Source organism: Rhinoraja longicauda, chromosome 16 (assembly GCF_053455715.1).
Source record: "Rhinoraja longicauda isolate Sanriku21f chromosome 16, sRhiLon1.1, whole genome shotgun sequence".
In the NCBI taxonomy this organism is placed as follows: domain Eukaryota; kingdom Metazoa; phylum Chordata; class Chondrichthyes; order Rajiformes; family Arhynchobatidae; genus Rhinoraja; species Rhinoraja longicauda.
In genome coordinates this window covers 22,879,285-22,895,045 of record NC_135968.1, presented here as the reverse complement: position 1 = coordinate 22,895,045, position 15,761 = coordinate 22,879,285, and the positions used below count along the sequence as shown (strand labels likewise).

Genomic DNA, 15,761 nt, shown 5'->3' with positions numbered 1-15,761 from the left:
ATTAATGTGAAACAGACTGCAAAACAAGGGCCGTTTTATTGGAGTTCTGTGGTGGAAAAGGAGCTGACCTATTGTATTACTCACTGCACAATAGGAGCTTTATTGCCAAAAAAAATAATCATAGTATAAATGCTGCATTATTGCAATACTCTGCAATAGGTCTGGATTTCTGCAATAAGTAGTAGCAGCTCGTATGTAACAGGGACTGTTCAAACCCAGTACTAACTATGTAGTAGGATACAGCAGTATTACAGTAGGGGCTTTAAAATCCTTTGTGATTGTATTTTAGTTTTATTGCTACACTATCAACTGCAATTATACTGTTTTTCCTGTTGTGCACAAATAATAGATTTGCATTATATCTAGAGCACACTGCATTATTTTTCCTGAACACTTTACACTACGGTAATAATGTCAACATGGATAAAGTCCAAGGTAATTCTTTATATTTCTTTTTTTCTATCCGTGACTTCACAACTTGGAAATCAAATGGTCCAAAGATAGACACAAAATGCTGCTGTAACTCAGCAGCTTTTCTGGAGAGAAGGAATGGGTGACGTTTTGGGTCGATACGCCTTCCTCAGACGATGATGTAGTGAGATAAAGAACAATGAATGAAAGATATGCAAAAAAGTAATGATGATAAAGGAAACAGGCCATCAAATGTCCAAACAGCTTTGAACTCCATCCATGCACATTATCTGATCATTTGGCATGCTGACGGCAGCAAATTTTCAAATATGCTAAGATGCATTTGATTTACAACTAGCAGTATCTTCAGGAAAGAAGAACAAAAACTCGGAGAGTTGCCACAGTCAGAGATTTAGCTCCTTCCCTATCAATGGATCAGCTTTCAATTCTACCATCCCGAAGATTCAGTTGGATGACAGTGAAAAGAGAAAATATCTATAATTAACCAGAGAGGAAGAGTAATTAATTGTGTCCTATTGAACATGATGTGCAGAAAGCATTGAGTTCTTCGGAAGGCAGAAGTTAGTGTCAGACATTCTAAGTCATTTAGGGTTTCTAACTACATAGTTTGGCTTAGTCTCTGAATTTACTTTACTTCAGACTTTAGAGATACAGTGTGGAAACAGACCCATTGGCCCACCGAGTCAGCGCCAACCAGAAATTACCCTGTACACTAGCTCTATTCTACACACTAGGGACAATTTACAATTTTACCAAAGCCAATTAACCTATAAACCTGTATGTCTTTGGAATGTGGGTGGAACCCAGAGGACACGGAGAAAACCCACGCGGTCACAGGGAGAATGTGCAAACTCCGTACAGACAGTGCCCGTGGTCAGGATCGAACCCGGGTCTCTGGTGCTATGAGACAGCAACTCTACTGCTGTGCCACCATGCCGCCCAAACTGAATGGTGAGTGATATTGAGGAGGAGGGAGATGGTGGTGGTGCTTGGATCAGGTAATATGGTGAGTTCCAGGAAAATGTTCAAATAAGGAAAAGTTAAGGTGACTAACCTGAACTTTATAATAAGAGGTCATATTTGCTGCAGCAGGAAGCCCATCCAGCATCCAACAGTGGCCTTCCGTTGTTTGGTGAGAATGCAATAAGAATAAAAAATGGGATTAATCTAGAATTAGTGTAAAAGGGTGGTTGATGGTCAGCACAGACTAGATAGGCTGAAGGGCCTGTTTCTGTGCAGTATGTAGCTATGATTCTGTCTATGACTCTGTGAGAGAAGTTCCAGACCATTGCAAAAATATTCCATAAGTCCCTTAGTTCGGCAGCTCACCAGTTGGTCCAAATGGATGGAAAAGACATATGGTACATACTCATTCTAATGATGCCTGAATTTTGCATGGGCCCAAGCTATGCCTGCCTCTTTGTCGGGTACATTGAACAATCCCTGTTCCAGGTGTACACTGACGCTATCCCCGAACTCTATCTCTGATACATTGACGACCGCATCGGTGCTACCTCCTGCACCCATGCAGAACTCATGGACTTCAACTTCACCACCAATTTTCATCCTGCACTCAAATTCACTTGGACCATCTCTGATACCTCCCTCTCCTTTCTTGATCTCACTGTCTCCATCACAGGAGATAGATTATCGACTGATATCTATTATAAACCTGCTGACTCCCACAGCTATCTAGACTACACTTCTTCCCACCCTGCTTCTTGCAAAGACTCTATCCCCTACTCTCAATTCCTCCGTCTACGCTGCATCTGCACCAAAGATGAAGTGTTCCATACCAGGACATCCGAGATGTCCTCATTCTTTAGGGAACGGGGGTTCCCCTCTCCCATCATAGATGAGGCCCTCACAGCTGTCTCCTCGGTACCCTGCAACTCTGCTTTTGCTCCCCCCCCCCAGTCGCAACAGGGACAGTCCCCCTAGTCCTTACCTTTCACCCCATCAGCCATCACATACAACACATAATCCTCTGCCATTTTTGCCACCTCCAATGGGATCTCATTACTAGTCACATTTCCCCATCTCCACCCCTTTCCGCTTTCCACAGAGGTCATTCCCTCCGCAACACTCCAGTTAACTCATCCCTTCGCACCCAAACCACTCCCTCCCCAGGTACCTTCCCCTGCAACAGCAGGAGATGCAACACGTGTCCCTATATCCCCTCCCCCAACTCTGCCCAGGGACTCCGACAGTCCTTTCAGGTTAGGCAGAGGTTCACATGCACCTTCACCAACCTCATCTCCTGTAATATCGCCCACCACAGTGGTGCCCAACAAATTTGTAGGTAGAATCAAAGTCGAATTTGGCTGTACAGGTGTGACTGTAAAGGGGATATAGTAGGGAAGTGAGATTGTTGGGGACTGGTGTTGAGGGCTGTTGTGGAGGAGGTGTTGTCATCTATCCTCACTGATTGAGGTCTGTGGGTCGAGGATCCAGTGGCAGAGGGGGGAGCTGATTCCTCGGTCCAGGAGTTTGGAGATGAGTTTGGATGTGATTATGTTGTAGAAGGGAAAGCCAGAGTTGCCTTTCGTGAGAAAGAAACCCAATAAGCTACGGAAAGGCCTTATGCCATCAGGCAAGAATGAAATGCTCGGAGAAGGAGAACGAGGTGCAGCGCACAGGCCTTGAACCTGGTGAAACGCAGGAGGAGCCCAGCCAGGACTCACCCCACAAAGCCCAGTCCCTCCACGCACCAGAGTCTCGCAACCCCTGCAGAGTAGTTATTAAGAGGGCTGATCCGTGGGCGGTTGCTGCTGGGACGCAAGTCAGGGCCTGATCAACCCTGGCTGGGTCGCCTGGGCAAGTGTGCCTGATGTTGTGAGTGCCAAAACACCCCATAACCCCAGGTCACATCACTGAGGATGCGTCCCAGTGCATCCAGAAGATGTATCTTTCACATAAATCTAACGTAGGAATCCTTATTGGCTTCATGTTCCAGTGATGAGTTGAGGATCAGGCAGCCGGTGTCTGTTGTGGACTTGTATGCGATGGTAAACAAACTGCAGTGGATCAAGTTTGACTAGGAGATTGGAGTTCATGTGCAATCACACAAAGCACTTCATGATGTTGGATGTCATAGCCACTGGAAAGTAGTCATTAAGGCAAAGTACCTTACTTTTCTCTAGTTCCCAGAGTTTGGAAGGGATTATGGTGTTGAAGGCAGAGCTCTGGGCGATAAATAGGCTATTCCAAATATAACTATTATTGACAGGAACAAAACATTGCAGTTTTCCGGTAAAACCTGAGCAGTTCAAAGTTCAATTGCAAGCTTCCAAAACATTCATTGGAATTGGGCTTTTTCATTTAAAATCCTGAAGTTTGGAAATCATCAATTTTTATTGCAACGGATATCAGCACCAGAGTCACAATTGGCTTAAATTGACTGAAGCATATCTTAAATGTATTTCCAAAATTTGAGAAATTGCAGAAATGAACTTGACTGTCACAACGATCTTCATCACAAGCAACGAGTAATAAACGTAAATACAAAACTATAAAGTGCATCAATTACTTCTGCTTGCTAAATATTGAATAATTTAAAGGTTTACAGTAGCTATTTTTTTTAAAACCATATAGCAAAGGAATCTACAATCTTTTTTGTTAGTGAACTGCGCAGGCAATTGGAATTGCAATACATTGCTTGCACAATCTATTTAAGTGTGATTAAGTCATCTGTATGGGCTATATGTGACCACCTAGTTATTATCTTGTGCGTCAGAGATTTACTTGCTTGTTGGTTTGGCTTAGTGGGCCACTTGCCTCGAACCTGAAAGATTCTTTGTTTAAGCTCAAAAAATCTAAACTGATATTTTGGTGCAGTAGTATTTTATTTTTGTTGCAGTCTTTTGGATGAATGTTAAAACTACAGCTTTATCAACCGATGAATATGATCATGTACTGTTATTTCAAAGAAAAACTACAGTCTTCTTGGGTGTTCTGCCGCTATGTAATCTTTGCTTGCGGTCACTAAAGAAAATTAACTAATTGTTTTCATGTTTGTGGGAGTTTCATGTGTCAGCTGGTTCCAGTGATTCCTTCACTGTGCTTTGGAAATACTTATTTGGCGAAAGCATTTTTTGTGCTCTGTAGTATACATAATAAATCTATTCATGTCGATTCTCTTTTTGTTTCTTATAAACTCTCTTAATGAATCACTTTGTCTATTTAGTTATTGAAATCAAACTTGTTTTATGGTTAGCTATATTTTGCAAATATGCATAAATTGGAATTTTCTGTTCCAGCTGTGAACTCTTATATATCAGCGAGACCAAGCGCAGTCTGGGCGATCGTCGCTGAATACCTCACTCAGTCTGCCTTGGCCTAAGTGATCTCCTGTTTGCCAAACATTTTAACTCCACTCCCCATTCCCATACTGACCTTTCTGTCCTGTGCCTCCTCCATGTCAGTGTGAGGCCAAACACAAATTGGAGGAACAGCACCTCATATTTCGCTTGAGCAGCTTGCAACCCAGCGGTATGAAAATTGATTTCTCTAACTCCAAGTAACCCTTGCATCCCTCTCTCTCCATCCCCCCCCCCCCCCCCCCACCATAGCCATCGTACAAGTTACACTATCATCCTGTTGAGTTTCATTGTCTGTTTAACTCGTTAGCACCTAACCCACAGACAATGGGCAGTTTCTTTGATCGTTGTTACTTGTTTGCATATCTTTCATTCATTTGTTCTATACCTCTGTGTATCACCGTCTACATCTCTCATTTCCCTTTCAAGATTCAAGATTCAAGATTCAAGATAGCTTTATTTGTCATCCAATATTGGACGAAATTCAATATCCAATATTCACCTAACTCTCAGACTAAAGAAGGGTCTCGACCCGAAACATCAACTATTCCTTTTCTCCAGAGATGCTGCCTGACCCACTGAGTTACTCCAGCATTTTGTGTCTATTTTCGGTTTAAACCAGCATCTGCTGTTCCTTCCTAATCATGACTATTCAAGCAGGTTTAGAACTGCAAATGGACTCCCGAGGTCAGATCATATTCCAGGCAACAACAAGTGAAGGTTTAGATAGTTCTTCTGTCCCTCTCTTCCCCTCCTCCTTCCCAGATCTCCCTGTATCTTCCTGTCTCCACCTATATCCTTCCTTTGTCCCGCCCCCCTGACATCAGTCTGAAGAAGGGTCTCGACCCGAAACGTCACCCATTCCTTCTCTCCTGAGATGCTGCCTGACCTGTTGAGTTACTCCAGCATTGTGTGAATAAATACCTTCGTTATTAGAGGGTTGAGTGTAAGCAAAGAACAGGTAGAAAATCAAACGCATGCTATCTGCAGTCGAGTTTACCAATGTTGATCCCGTTTTTTTTGGAAGATTCAGCTACTTTCACTGAAAAATGATCAAGCATACCTTTTAATAACTGTAATCCTCAATTCTCCTGACCGATGCAATTTCAGTGAAATGTAGCCAGAAAATCAATAGTTCTTCTGACATCCTGCTGTTCCCTTTTCAATACTCCAACCTTTCCATAATTCATGACTGACTCTCCTTGTGAGCAATGCTCAGGGAAAAAAGGTTAGAGTCATAGAATCATAAAACATAGAAACAGGCCCTTTGGCTCAATCTGCCCACACCGATCAACATACCCCATCTACATTAGTCCCACCTGCCTGGTTTTAGCCCATCTCCCTCTAAACCTAACCATGTCGTCTGGTTCTCGATTCCCTTACTCTGGGCAAAAGACTGTGCGTCTACCCGATCTATTCCTCTCATGATTTCATACACCTCTACAAGATCACACCTCATCCTCCTGCGCTCCAAGGAATAAAGTCCAAGCCTGCTCAACCTCTCCCTATAGCTTAGTCCCTCGAGTCCTGGCAACATCCAGTTAAATCTTCTCCGAACCCTTTCAAGTTTGACAACATCTTTCCTAAAGATGGTGACCAAAACTGAACACAATACTCTGAATGTGGCCTCATTGAGGTCTTCCATAACTATAACATGACCTCCCAAATTCAATACTTCGCTAATACCCATTCTCACCTTTACTTTGAACAAATGTGTTAATGCTGACAGCAACAGCTTATGTATTGAAATATCTTAATGCATGTCTCTATTCATTGTCAAAAGAACCATGCACGAAGGTCATTACTCATTGAATATTAAGCTAAGTACTTAAGAGATCATGGCCCTTATAAAACAGGCACATTGTAAAGAGCACCTGCCTTTCTTTGTTTATGACTATCATAAAAGTTGATAGTCTTGGTATGGTTATAAAAAGACACTTTGTCCTTTTATATAACTGCAATCATAAATAACAGGTTGCACAATGAAAGCCTATATAAATAGGATAGTGATATCGTTCCTAATTTTGTCCTTGACAATAAATTCTTACATTTTAACTAAGCAAGTCTAATATTAACATGAAGTGTGTTGAAGATGGTAAAGACATTATTAGATTCTAAACAGAATAAATTAATTTGTAGATACACTTTATTTTTCACTTTTAAAGATGGTGGAGGTTTCAGAAAGTGCACACTATGTAACACGACTGAGAGTTTTGGAAACAAGGGTGAGAAATTTAAACGAAAAGGTGAGGCAGTGAAGGTCAGCAGAGTCATAGAGTCATACAGCGTAGAAACAGGCCCCTTTAGTCCACATCAGCCAACATGTCACAAGTTGCTGTCGTTTTTGTTTCCTCTGCTGTTTAAATCAACTTAAATTTCTGAGTAAGTTGACTTTTTTTTAAGTGTTCAGTAGATTATTGGCTTTGAATCATATACATACCCAATTCCAATCATTGACTGATGTGAAGGATGAGAGATGGCTCTCAATGGAGCAACAATGAAGTTAATGTTGCAAAACATTGAGAGTCTCATTTTGTCTTTGATCTCTTGGCTGGTCTCTCACTCTAAAGATATGCTAGAGCACAAACTGGCCCTATGCCAAATAGTTCCACTGAAGCCTCTCGTAAGAAGAACCCAAAGAGAACTTTGGTTAGATAAAGTTCTAAATACTACATAAGTCGTTATTCTTTAGACTTAAGTGATCTAGAGCCTAAACAAGCCCTTTGGCCCACCAAATCCGCGCCGACCAATGATCACCGCATATACCCGCACTATCCTGCACACCGGGGCCAATTTACAATTTTAACAATGCCAATTAACATACAAATTTGTACGTCTTTGGAGTGTGGGAGGAAACTGGAGCACCAGGAGAAAACCCACGTGGTCACAGGGAGAATGGACAAACTAAGTACAGTCAGCACCCGTAGGCAGGATCGAACCCGGGTCTCTGACGCTGTAAAGCAGCAACTCTACCACTGTGCCACCGTGCCTCCCACTCGGAGGTCCTGAGCTCAAATCTCACAATGGCAAGTCGAGAGACGAAATATAGAAAGAAACTAGCATCATGAAAATGAGAATGAACACTGTCATATTGTCAGAGGCATGTACATGATTCTCAGGGAAGGGAAAATGTCATATCATACCCACTCAAGCTCTCCACTAAGGCCACATCCTTTCTTTAGGGCAAAAAATCACAGTCTGGTCACAAATGCACTGGTCATACACTCAAACCAATGTTTCATCAAAACATAATGTGTAGGAGGTGCTAAGGTGAATCGTATCCACGAATGCAGCTACCTTTGACCCAGAAGAGAATCCGTGACTTGGTAGAGGAAATGTCCTCAAGTGAGATTGACTGTTGTCTAGTGAGAGGTCTGAAAGATAAAGGACACAAAGAAAATTAGGTTTGTGCTGCAAGGTACTGCGCAGTTACACACAATAGTTTTGGATCTTGTAACTGTGCAGCAGTGAGCTTTTGAACAACAAGGAACCATTTTTCACTCATTGGTTAATTATCTGCTGTGGTAAATCTCACACTACTGGTTCTCAATTCCCCTCATCCGCTCCAAGACCGTGCTCAGCAGGAACTAATCCCTACTCTGCTGGAAGTGAGGGAGGAGGAGAAATCTTTGGAACCGGACCGATGGAGCGGCACAGTGGCGCAGCGGTAGAGTTGGTGCCATACAGCGCCAGAGACCCAGGTTCGATCCTGACTATGGGTGTTATCTGTACAGAGTTTGTACGTTCTCCTCATGACCAAGCGCGTTTTCTCTGGGTATTCCTCCCACACTCGAAAGACATACAGGTTTGTAGGTTAATTGGCTTCAGTGAAAATTGTAAATTATCCCTTGTGTATAGGATAGTGCTAGTGTACAGGGTGATCGCTGGTCGGCGTGGACACGGTGCGCCCAACGGTCTAGTTTGCACACTATATCTCTAAACTAAACTAAAAGATATATCTAAATAAATTCCAGGGTAGGTTTAAAATGTGTCAGAAATCCTTTCAGCGTCACACTCAAACAAATTACATCTAGCCACTCCTGAATTATTCACGGCATATCGAGAATACTTTGATGTTTATTATACTTTTATATCCCTACCTATCTGTGAAACATCAGCTTAACATATGTCTGGTTTATTGATGTAATGGTCAATGAAGATTATGTTGCTTCACTGAAATACCTAATGACTCTGTCCAATTAATCACAGTTAATAAAGACATTTTTCCTCAATTTTTCCCAAATAAAAACACTTATATCAAGGATTGTTGTGAAAGCTACATTTAATTTAATTTAGACATACAGCTTGGAAACAGGCCCTTCGGCCCCAGAATCCACACCATTCAACGATCACCCTGGACACTTTTATTTCTGTTATTCCAGTTTTGCATCCTACGCACAAGGGGCAAGTTACAGAGGCTAATTAACCTACAGACCTGCACGTCTTTGAGGTGTGGGAGGAAACCGGAGCACACAGGGAAAACCCACGCAGTCACAGGGAGAACGTACAAACTCCGTACAGGCAGCACCCGTAGTCATGATTGAAACTGGGTCTCCTGCGCTGTAAGAAGGCATCTCTACCATTGCGCCACCGTGCCGCCCCTTATATTTAATGACTCCATCCAATCCATTATAGTTAATAAATAAATGTTTCCACAATATATGTTTAGGACTTGTTGCGAATGCTACATTTAGTATAAGCCAACAAGGTCAAATAAAGTAACCTGTACTGTAAACACCGTTTAACTTGATGATTATTTATTTTATTCTGCACTCAAAAAGACCACATATATATAAAACTCATTCATATTTATTACCAGTAGGATTCAAAATTGTACTGGCTCCACACGAGTTGACACCTCCATTTGTTGGTCTTGCAAAGTTATTTGACCCAATGCCAGAACTAGGAACAAAATCAGATCGCACAATCACAAGGATGGAAGAACAGCACAGCCAAAACGATGGAAAAGCATAAAAGTAGTGAAAAATCTCATCACCCGCCCAGCCGTCCTGGAGTCAAAAGGAACCGCAGATGCTGGAATCCTGAGTAAAACGGACGGTGCTGGCGTAACTCGGTGGGTCAGGCTCTATCTCTGGAGGAAATGGAGTCCCCCAGAGGAAGAAAAGGTGATGGTGTCCCAAAGGACCTGAAGCAGGGTCCAAACCCAAAATGTTGTCTTCCATGTACACCAGAGATGTTGCCTTACCCCTTGAGATACTCCAGCACTTTTTTACTCAACTATCTTGGAAACCGTAAAGACTCCAATGAATTTGCATACAGTAGTTACAGTTACAATTGTTTGCTGTCACAATAGTATTTCAAAAGTGCTTCATTAGTTTAGACTTCGGCTCACTGAGTCCACACTGATCAGCGATCACCCCATACACTAGTACTATCCCACACACTGGGGACAATTTACAAGGTTTGCCAAAGCCAACTAACCTACAAACCTCTACGTCTTTGGAGCGTGGGAGGAAACCGGAGCACCCCGAGAAAACCCATGGATGGAGAATGGAGATGGAGAATGTGTCCAGAGGAAATTGGAACGCCTGGGGGAAACCTATCGAGTCACAGGGAGAACGTACAAACTCCGTACCGACAGTGTCCGTAGTCAGGATCGAACGCAGGTCTCTGGCGCTGTAAGGCAGCAACTCTATCGCTCTGCTGCCCTGTTAGATAGGGACAGAATCTTGGAGCAGAAAGTTACTATCTAAATGCAAGGCTCCTTTCAACATAAACGTGAGCAAAATCCGATTTTCAGGAACTATTGTCATTTATAGAACTTAAATGGTTTATGTCAGTTCATTTGGAATGATGCTTTTATGTGACATTCGTTGCTTTATTTGAAAGGATGATCTACCCGCACCCAATGAAATCAAACCTCACTGAGATTTAGGCAGCAATGAACCATGGCATTTAAGGCATTTAAGTACCTTAACATTTGCTGATGGGCACAGTTTGCAATGCTTTTCTCAAGAAAGGTTCACTGTCAAATTTAACATTTAGAAAGGGTTCTCCCACCCCCTTCATACCTCCCACCCCACCTCACACACAGGATATGATGAATGTGTTTTGGCATTTAATGATGTTCCAGCTCTGTGTCATAAATTCCCTGTGGAATAAGCGCCTCACTTTAAGGAAAGGAGGGATAATAAGAAGGAAATTAACCCATTGTCAGTAGTGTGAGACAGGCTCTGGGCTAGGAACACCAGTCCAAAGTAAAAAATAAATAATGGAAACATAAGGAACAAATATAAGACAAATGTAAGTCTGCGGCAACCTGGAAATAACGTGATCTAGAAGAAAAGGCAGGGCTTCAGTGTACAAAGAATTAAAGTACTGTACATAATATTCTGTTAACTCCGATGTAAACATGTGCAGAATGTTTATTGAAAGCATATTTAGTTTAGTATACTTTAGTTTAGTGATAAAGTGTGGAAACAGGCCCTTCAGCCCACCGAGTACGCGCTGACCAGTGATTACCCCGCACTATCCTGCACACTAGGAACATTTTACAATTTTACAGAAGTCAATTAACCTACAAACGTGTACGTCTTTGGAGTGTGGGAGGAAACCGGACCACCTGGGGGAAACCCATATAGTCACAGGAAGAACGTACAAACTCCATACAGACAGCACACAGGATCGAACCCTGATTTCTGGTGCTGTAAGGCAGTAACTCTACCGCTGCGCAACTGTGCAAGAATCAGAAACTCACATTGTGTGATCTGAAGGATAATCCAGAGTGTTTTATCCAGGATCACCTAGAAAAAACTACTGTACATAACCAGTTTGGCACACAGAAGCCATACTTACTTTTCAGAGAAGGCGGTGCAGTTCTGGATGTGATGCTTTCCATTCACATGATGTTCCCAATCCTGCCAACATAAAGGAGAAGCAAGTACATGCATCAGATGAAAGAATGGACCGGCTTTCTACTCCCAATACAGTCAGGGATAATGTGAGTGGAGCGCACTGAGGGAGCTGCAAGGCACAACCAAGTGCTTGTATTACACACTGCTTACATCTACTGTACATGAACGTAGAACAGAACAGCACAGGAATGGGCCCTGTGGCCCACAATGTTTGTGCCAACCATGATGCCAAGTTAAACTGATCTCATCTGCCTGTATATGATCTGTATCGCTCTTCCCCGCACTTCCACGTGCCTATCTAAAAGCTTCTTAAATGCCACTATCGTACCTGCCTCCACCACCAACCCTCGCAATGTGTTTCAGGACCCCACTACTCTGTGTGAAATACTTGCCTTGAACATCACCATTAAACGTTCCCCCACTTACCTAACAGCTACTGTATGTCCTCTAATGCTGGACATCTCCACCCTGGAAAAATGGTTCTGACTGCTTACCCTCTCTATACTTCTCATAGTTTTATATACTTCTATCAAGTATCCCCTCAACCTCTGACTGATAAGAGTCGGCCCACAGAACAGAGAGAAAATCCAAGCCACACAAACAGCACCAGAGTTAGACGTAGGCAGCTTCCATTGCTATGGTAAATGTATGATATTTAATGATTTGAGCACTGGGCATTTCTCATATGAGTTAAACTTTCCAAGAGCAACACGGGTGATGGGTGCCACAACCACACTGACAGATCTGGTTCTGGAGAAGTCATAGAGTCGTAGAGTCATATAGTGCGGAAACAGGCCCTCTGGCCTAACTTGCCCATGCCGACCAATATGCCCCATCTACACTAGTCCTACCTGCCTGCATTTGGGCCATGTCCCTCTAAACCTATCCAATCCATATACCAACAGTTTTTAAACGTTGTGATAATGCCTACCTCAACTACCTCCTCTGGCGGCTCTTTCCAATATACCTACATCCCTTTGTGTAAGAAAGTTGCTCCTCAGGTTCCTGTTAATTCTTTCCCCCCTCACCTTAAACCTATGCCCTCTGGTTCTTGATTCCCCAACTCTGGGTATACATTCCTCTCATGATCTTATTCCGCTCATGGTCTTATATGTCTCGGATCAGAAGCTGCAGTGATAATTCTGGTTTTACTGATCTGGAAACAGTAAAGTTAGAACTATCACTGTGTTTTTTGGAGAGTTGGGTAGCAAGACATAAGGGGTCTCGGGGTGGTGAGGTGTGAGGAAGGAAAACAAGCAGACAACATTTCAGAGGTAGAAGCAAATAAAACAAAATACTGCAGATATTGGAAGCTGAAATAAAACAAAAACGGGTACTATAATGCAAGGATAAACTGTTACAGGACAATACATGTCAAAGGATATAGATATAACGGATATAGCTGTCTCCACCTATATCCTTCCTTTGTCCTACCCCCGACATCAGTCTGAAGAAGGGTCTCGACCCGAAACGTCACCCATTCCTTCTCTCCCGAGATGCTGCCTGACCTGCTGAGTTACTCCAGCATTTTGTGAATAAATCAACGGATATAGAGCTCTTCTCCCAATGAAATGGAAGGGTAATTAGTAGGAAATGAACTACATATTAAGAATGTATCAGAGTGATTCAAAGACTGGACCTGCAGTCTCTCTCTTTTTGTGTGTCATTCAGAACACATGGGGAAGGCAAGAGGGAATGACACATTTGCCATTTCTCTCCTTGGTTAAAACTCCTTTACTTTTTTCTACATCTCTTATGTTTTTTATGGAAATGGGAATCCATTTCTCCTAAGGGTTTTGGTCCTAGTTTCAAAACCAGATTACCTCTCCCGAGTGACGATAAACCTGGTGAGGCTTAACTTCACATATCTGCTCTTGATTCTATCTCCATCTCTTGGCATCCAAATCTAAACCAAAGAATATTATCATGGTCTTGCCAGTTTGGGTGATCTAGAAATCTCAAGAGATTTTCCAGAGTAGAGCATAGGAGTTTCATTTAGTTAAAAAATACAGTGCATAAACAAGCCCTTCAGCCCACTGAGGCCACGCTGACCAATGGTCATCCACACAACTAGTTCCATGTTAATCCACTTTTGCATCCTACATCTAGGGACAATTTACAAAAGCCAATTAACCTATAAACCTGCATTTCTTTGAAATGTGCGAGGAAACCGGAACAGCCGGAGAAAACCCACGTGGTCACAGGGAGAATGTATAAACTCCACACAGACAACACCCGCAGTCAGGTGATCAAACCCGGGTCTCTGGTGCTGTGAAGCAGCAACTCTACCGCTGCACCACTGCGTCGCCCAAATGTTCGGATGGAAATACACGAAACTGCAGATGTTGGAATCTGAAACAAAAAAACTGACTGCTGGAAGAACTCAGCAGGTCAGACAGCATTTGTGGCAGGAAATGAACAGATGAGGTTTCAGGTTGGGGCCTTTCTTCAGACAGAAGGGTCCCAACCAGAAATATCATCTGTCCACAAGAGTTCTTGTGGTGGCTTTTACTGCTAAATCTAACAGCTTGAAGTCAAGTACAGGTTTAACATACATCACTCTCAATTAGTTCCCCTTCAATGCTAAAACAGTTCAAAATATCTATGGTGAGTCATCATAAACTGTGCACAAAGTGTTCTGCGATTTGCTTTTATGATAAGATTTGGTCTTCCATACATGCAAAGTACTTGCATGTACTTTGAAGATACCTCAGAGAGTAGAAATACCAGAATAGCAGAAACACAATTCTGCTTTTGAGTTCAATTAGTTATTATGAGAAGATACATAGTTCTTGAACCAAAGATCGTGCCTGTTTCAAAACACTAAGTTTCAAGTGGTCCCATTAAATGTATGTCTTCCTATATCATATCATATCATATCATATATATACAGCCGGAAACAGGCCTTTTCGGCCCTCCAAGTCCGTGCCGCCCAGCGATCCCCATACATTAACACTATCCTACACCCACTAGGGACAATTTTTACATTAACCCAGCCAATTAAACTACATACCTGTACGTCTTTGGAGTCCATCTGTGATCTTTCCAGTTGCTATGTATATTTTGTAAATAAGATATAGTTCTAACTTACAGTATTTATAAAACACCAGAGGTCAGAGTCCTCCAGCATATTTAATAAAATCAAATACAAAGTCAAAATAGACCAAAAATAATATAAATCAATTGTTCACTTTATGAGCTACATTCACATAAATTGATTTCCAGTCATATGGGTTCCTTCAGATAATTTTGGGACTGTTTCTTGTTTAAAAATAAATTTAAAGAGACAACACTCTTTTTGGAACGACTTGTTTGTTGGTGGAATTGTATCAATTCATGAGGAACCTTTCTAAACTAAAAGGTTTAGCTTAGTTTAGAGATACAGCATGGAAACAGGCCCTTTGGCCCACTGAGTCCACGCCGACCATTGATGCTCCGTTCACACTAGTTCTATGTTACCCCACATTCACATCCACTCGCTCCACCCGAGGAGCAATTTACAGAGGCCAATTAACCTACAAACCCCCCACGGCTTTGGGATGTGGGATGAAACCGGAGCACCCAGAGGAAACCCACGTGGTCAGGGAGACATGTAAATCTTACACAGACAGACCCAAGGTCAGGGTCAAACCTGGGTCTCTGGCACTGTGGGACAGCAGCTCTACCAGCTGCACCACTGTGCCAGCCAAGCTATTGATCTGCACGACATATCTCTTTTAAGCTTCGTCCCTCTCACCTTAAACCTATGCCCTCAAGTGTTTGACATTTCCATCCTGGGGAAAATGTTCAGGCAGCCTCTCCTATCTCAGCCTTCAATGGTCCCGAGAAAGCAATCTCAGCGTTGGTCCAACCTCTCCTTATAATTAATACCCTCTAATCCGTGCAGCATTCTGGTAATCCTCTTCTGCACCCTCTCTGAAGCCTCCACATCCTTCCTGTGATGGGGTGAACTGCACACAATACTCCACATGAACCCGAATCAAAGTCCTATAAAGCTGCAGCATGAATTCGATCTTATACTCAATGCCCTGACCATTGAAGGCGAGCATACCATATGTCTTCTTTACCATGCTATCTGCTTGTGTTATCTGAGAAAATTAAATAGCAAGAACATAAGGCAAGGCAAACCAGTGGA

General features: G+C 42.5%; 1 protein-coding gene across 1 annotated transcript in view; it reads right to left on the bottom strand.

Annotated features, from left to right (window-relative positions):
- Window positions 1–15,761, bottom strand: part of rbm20 (RNA binding motif protein 20) — a 156,891-nt gene that overhangs the window by 37,484 nt on the left and 103,646 nt on the right. Inside the window, exons 3-5 of the mRNA XM_078412822.1 lie at window positions 11,568–11,629; window positions 9,568–9,653; window positions 8,049–8,125 (exon numbers count right to left, since the gene is read on the bottom strand). Coding sequence (XP_078268948.1) covers window positions 8,049–8,125; window positions 9,568–9,653; window positions 11,568–11,629 — 225 coding nt within the window. The remainder of the gene's footprint in view (window positions 1–8,048; window positions 8,126–9,567; window positions 9,654–11,567; window positions 11,630–15,761) is intronic.